Source organism: Triticum aestivum, chromosome 6D, assembly GCF_018294505.1.
Source record: "Triticum aestivum cultivar Chinese Spring chromosome 6D, IWGSC CS RefSeq v2.1, whole genome shotgun sequence".
Taxonomy (NCBI): Eukaryota; Viridiplantae; Streptophyta; class Magnoliopsida; order Poales; family Poaceae; genus Triticum; species Triticum aestivum.
In genome coordinates this window covers 458,680,590-458,686,152 of record NC_057811.1, presented here as the reverse complement: position 1 = coordinate 458,686,152, position 5,563 = coordinate 458,680,590, and the positions used below count along the sequence as shown (strand labels likewise).

The 5,563-nt window shown below is 39.6% G+C and overlaps 1 protein-coding gene across 1 annotated transcript in view; it reads left to right on the top strand.

The window, feature by feature from the left end:
* Positions 1–4,162, top strand: part of LOC123145878 (vacuolar protein-sorting-associated protein 33 homolog) — a gene marked incomplete at its 5' end in the record, with an annotated part of 16,832 nt that extends 12,670 nt beyond the window's left edge. Inside the window, 8 exon segments of the mRNA XM_044565387.1 lie at positions 678–800; positions 943–1,024; positions 1,142–1,212; positions 1,779–1,859; positions 2,450–2,507; positions 2,594–2,658; positions 3,303–3,390; positions 3,756–4,162. Of these exon segments, the coding sequence (XP_044421322.1) occupies positions 678–800; positions 943–1,024; positions 1,142–1,212; positions 1,779–1,859; positions 2,450–2,507; positions 2,594–2,658; positions 3,303–3,390; positions 3,756–3,857 (670 nt within the window). The 3' untranslated portion in view covers positions 3,858–4,162.
* Positions 4,163–5,563: the final 1,401 nt, after the last annotated feature.

Genomic DNA, 5,563 nt, shown 5'->3' with positions numbered 1-5,563 from the left:
CTGCTGCTGCTGCACCCTTGCCAAGATACGCCCGTCATTGACCACCACTAAGCATCCGGGGCAGCCCTTGGGCGACGACATGTTGGAGGGGCGCGAGAAGCTCCGTTGCTCTCGGTGGCAGCAGCGAGCGGACGAGACGAGAAAGAGGCTAGGGTCATTGGCGGAGCCATGGCTCCGCAAGCCTGGGCGGCTGCCTGGGCTCAGCTGGTGAACTCCACCGAAACAGTAGAAGAGAGCAAGGATTCAAACTTGGTGATCCCCTGTCCTTGGCGTGATAGGGTTAAACCTGTTCAGCTATGTGGTGGTGGGGAGAGGAATGGAGGCGTGAACTATCCTTTCTTGCCTTCTAAAGGTTGGAAGTTCTTCGTTGATTTTCTACATGGATTTCTCGTGCTTTCTTGGGCTCAACCTTAGCTTGTTGCTTTGCTGTGGTTCCATGTGTCTGTCGGTCTAGTAACTTAGATGACTGTATGAAACAGTAAGTTTTTTCATTTCTAATGCCAAAATAATATAGGTCCGATAGAAGATTCAATATTTGCCAGTGGCATATAGAAAGTTTCCCCCAAAATATTTTGTGCAATCCACTCCCTTGTTTTTGGCTTTTAGGATATCAAGCTGCTGTCAATTAGTTTCCTCTGATCTGTGTTGAAATATTAAACTAAGCTAACCATGCCCAGGTGTTACGAGTACATTGAGGAGATTATACAGAAGCAAGAGCCTATTGAAACTGTACTTCGCCTTCTAGTGTTATTTTCCCTTACAAATGGTGGGTTGCCGAAGAAGAATTTTGACTACTTGAGGTATTCTTATATTTCTTTATAAATCACTGTATTTCTGGGATTTCATGATACTTTGTGTTAAAACTCTGTATATTTTCACTTTACAAATTTGCAACATACAAATGTATGTTATAGTCTTGATTCATGTTTCTGCTTTTTCTAGGCGGGAAATACTGCACAGTTATGGCTTTGAGCACATGCCTTTGTTATACAATCTGGAAAAAGCTGGCCTTGTTAAAAGGCAGGTTAGTCAAAGTAGCTTCTCTCAACTTGGTTTTCTTCTTGTTTCAGATCCTTTTATCTTGTTATTTATTCCAGTTCCTCTCGCATCAGTTTCTATAATATACTATCATGTTGTGCAGGAATCGAGGACTAATTGGCCTGTTATTAGCAGAGCTCTCCAGCTTATAGTTGATATAAAGGATCCTGAAAAGTATTAACTGCATAAACTTCGGACTTACTTTGGCTTCTCTTTCAAGTTTCACTTACAAAATTTTATGCTGAATTAATCTCCACAAAAATTTCATCTTTCAGAAGGTGTAGTCTATTAATGTATTTTTTTTGTTTATTTTCAAAACTGGCTAATTATGTTCTTAAAAAGTACCCATACTGATCTGCAAATGACTTTGACTCTAACTCAAATGTTTTTGGAGTCTTGAGCTGTTGTGAGATGCAAAAGAATTTTCTCAATTTTAGTTGCTTCAATAAATAAAATTTGTATGAATGAAGAAAAATGCTAAATTCCATATTTCCAATGAAGGTTCATGCCATATGCTTTGTTGAAACTTGTTTGGTGTATTTTTTGTGTGTGTTTGAATATGTTGAAATGTTGTTCATTTTCCCTCACCATGTTATGGAAAATATTCATAACACTTCTGGGAACGTTCATTCTTCTGCCTGTTGTGCATTTGTTACTAAGTTTCCATACTTAACTGTGATCGCAAGTTATCTTGGTCATGATAACAACTATCACTAAATTGTTCCTGTTTTCAATCTCAGCCCTGATGATATAGCATACATCTTTGCTGGATATGCACCTCTTAGTATTCGCCTGGTTCAGCATGCAGTAAGGTCTGGATGGTAAGTATATCCAATCAGTTTGTTTAAAAAAAAATCATGCTAGTTAGAGTGTAGTTTGCATGAGAAAATATGTTTAGTTTCCCTAGAGATAGATCCTTTTTGGAGAAAATAAGCTAAAAAATCAAACAGAGAACCCTGGTAAACATCTCTAGTGTGCTCTGAGTTACAGAAAGTAGGCATTATTTATGAACTTCCCTTTTTCTGCATTTTTAGCTGTAACAGAACTTTATACACGGTGAGAAATAATGGTGTCCCTTCTTTGTGCCTGTGTCGTTCTCTAATGATATTCTCCACAACACGAATGAACTTCCATTTTTCTTATAAGCATACTTATTCATTCCTTATGGAATGTAGTTTTGGGGAGCTCATTAATTACTTGTTTCGTAATACATCGTAGCAAAAGAGTTGGCAGTGCCAATTTGTTTGATTCATCTGTGTATGACTTCTCCCTTATAACAAGTCGTATCGACTTTCTTATCTATGATGTTATGTTGAGCAAGTTGTTTGCTTGAAAAACCAGTATTGAAGGGTTAGAAGGTGCCACAGGTTAAGATGTTTTTTCCAATATCAATTTGTGTACCATTGTGCAGGCGATCTATTGAAGAACTGTTGAAATTATTGCCAGGTCCTCATATGGATTTGAAAAGAGTGAGCAAATATTGTCTACATTGAATTTCACTTTTGGGGATATCGAATGTTTTTTCTTAAGATATTGATCCAGTTTACTCATATAGGGTGTCTCGACCATTAGTTCATCAGAATTACTACCAGGTTCTGGGTCACAACAGAGTACCGACAGGTAAATTACCTTGATGTGAACTGTTGTTGCCACATTTTATGAATGCTAGAAACGGAAAGGGTCTGGTTACCCCAATCATGTTTGCTTCATAAACTTGCTCGAATAATAGGTGCCGGCATTGTTTGTTGATCTGATATACCAGTTCCCATGTTATTTCATGATCTTACCGAGCAAGTATTTTTCATGTGTCGAGAGTTAGACTGTCAAAATTGTGGTGTTCTCCACATGGTTTGATCCTAAGTTATATGATGTCTGCTGTATGAGCTTAGTTCGACTTTGGGCCATTAGACCTTGTGACATGTGAGGACCGAGGGTGTGTGATCATAAACTAACAGATCTTGGAGAAGAGATTATATTGTAGAGTCCAGGGGAGGATGTGAAGAGTAAAACTAGGGAGACATGAAACCAAGGTGAAAAAGACAAAGAAGATTAGTACTATTAATACCATCATTTGACATTGCATCCCCTATGACTTTTGTCCCCTGGAGAAGCCAAGAATTGCACTGTTTTGTTAATCGAAGTTGTTTGTCGCCAGAACCGTATGACTGGTTTAACTAGATGGTTTTCCCCTATTGTGCTTGATAGCAGTGTCATTGCCAAGTTTTTCTTCCCCTGGATTTGTTATAATTGTCTGTTTGTTCTAGGGTTGGTCATCGCTCCCTGGTTCTGGTTGTATTTATTGGTGGTGTAACATCTGCTGAGATTGCTGCGCTTCGATTTCTTAGTGCACAGGTACGTATGTGCAAATTGATTTCCATTTTCTTTCAGATGTGAATAGGAAATGGACTCCAAGATGCTACAAATCCGGTACATTTTGGAGTTCCAAATTTGGAAAATAAAAATGGAAAGAGTTTGTTCCAGTTCCTTTCTACTTCATCCACTGTTTTCACTATTTTTCATGTCTAGTTCTCTATTTTTCATGTCTAGTTCTCTTTCATGTTTTTTCAAAGTGATTGTTGGGAGTCTGAGTTTGACTCTGTAGATGAGGTTTTGCTTGCAGCTCGACATTACAGTATCACACTACAGTTTATTTCAGGAAAATCCTGCCATAGACTCGAGTTTCTTACTTGCCATGTCCTGTCTCTTGTCTACCGCAGGAAGGAATGGGCTATGACTTCCTGGTTGCAACAACAAAGGTTATCACTGGCAACACATTACTGAGACCAATTATAGCCAGCAGCAAAGAGGGAATGATTTAGTTGTCTTTTCTGTGCACACCCCTTTTTGATTGTACAAAGCAGCAGCGCACACCCGAGCCCAAGATGGGATTTTCCTTGGTTCAGTTCTAGGCCACTTCTATTCTGCCACCAGAAATGCTATTGCTTGCGCTCTTGCGTTCATCAGTCTTGGTTTTCTCGTCAGATAGCGCATGTACATCGATATCTCCTGTACAGACACAGCCGCGCTAGTTCCTTCCTTGCTGCTGGATGGAAGTTCAGCATTATGTTTTTTCATGTATATTCTCGAAATACACACCTTCATTTCTAACTCTGTTCTGCTTTCACCTTGTACATCACGACGGGTATGTTTAGTTCTTTTTTCTGTGCGGCAATGCCAACTCTGCAGTGCACCTGACTATGCGTCTGTTTTGGTTTGTGAGCGGCTCTGGGTTCGGCGAAGTGTCCGCTCTGTCAAATGGACCTGTAGGTGATTGGTGGTGTTCTGCTCACCAAAGCTATCTCTCTCCTCTATGCCGATTATACTTGGAAATGTAGTTGGCATAGTTTGTGAGCGGCTTGTCTGCAGTTTGCAAACTATGCCAACTATGGTGAAACATTTTGCTGCCGCTGCTGTAGCTCCCTCCCCGTCCTGCCCTTCCTCCACCTCGGTGTGGCCACGGGGTAGCAGGCGCAAACCCTAGCCTGGTTCCTGGGCTTGGTCGGCCTCACCGGTGGATGTGGCTGCGCTCTACGCCGATTCCACGACCAACGGCGCTCTCTCCTGACCCTCGCTCCTCATGCCTGCACCAATCTTCACCGCAGCTTGATGACATGGAGGTGAAGCTTAGAAGCTCGTCTGAGCCCAACCCATCTAAGGCCTCCTTTGGTTTGGAGGAATTTTATAAGAATTTCATAGGATAGGATTTCTATAGGAAAAATTCCTTTAGTGCCTTTTGGTTTGTAGGAATAGAATCCTATTTCTATGGAGGAATTCTTTCGACATCTCCTTTTCTATTTCTACTCATAGAATTTAAGATGCATGTCATCTTATTTTCTATGACTTTTCTATTCCTATGATTTTCCTACCCTATGAACCAAAGGAGGCCTAAAATGAGAGCAGCAAACTAATAAGAGCAGCTCGCACGCATCCATCCACCATTGTAGCGTCTATATCTCGCATTAAGAGAGACATGTGTTTTCTAGGAGAGGAAATGGGAGAAGTAGGGATCGATATCTCGTCTCCAGGCAGATCACGGGAGATGCTAGCCACTCTGCCCAGGTCCCTCTCATGGTAAGTTGTAGGGGCGCGTCGTACTTGAGGCTATTCGAGCCGGTTTTTTCTTCTTCCTTCTTATTTTCTTTTGTTTCTTCTATTTTTTTCTTCTCCATTTTTTCATTCTTTCTTGCATTTTGTTTCTTTTTCTTCATTTTCATGTTTCTTTTGTTTATTTTACTTCTTTTTTTGGTTCTCTTTGTTCTTTTGGATATTATTTTACCTTTTTGTGCATGCCAACAATATTTTTCTAATACACATCTAACATTCTTTCAATACAAATTAAACATTTTTATAATACATGGTCAACATTTTTCTATACATATTTTTAACATTTTTCAAATACAAGATTAACATTTTTCTAATACATAGTCAATATTTTTCTATATATTTTAAACATTTTCTAAATGCTTGATTAATAGTTTTCAAATAAAAAGATTAAAAAAATTGAATACCTGGTCAACATTTTTTC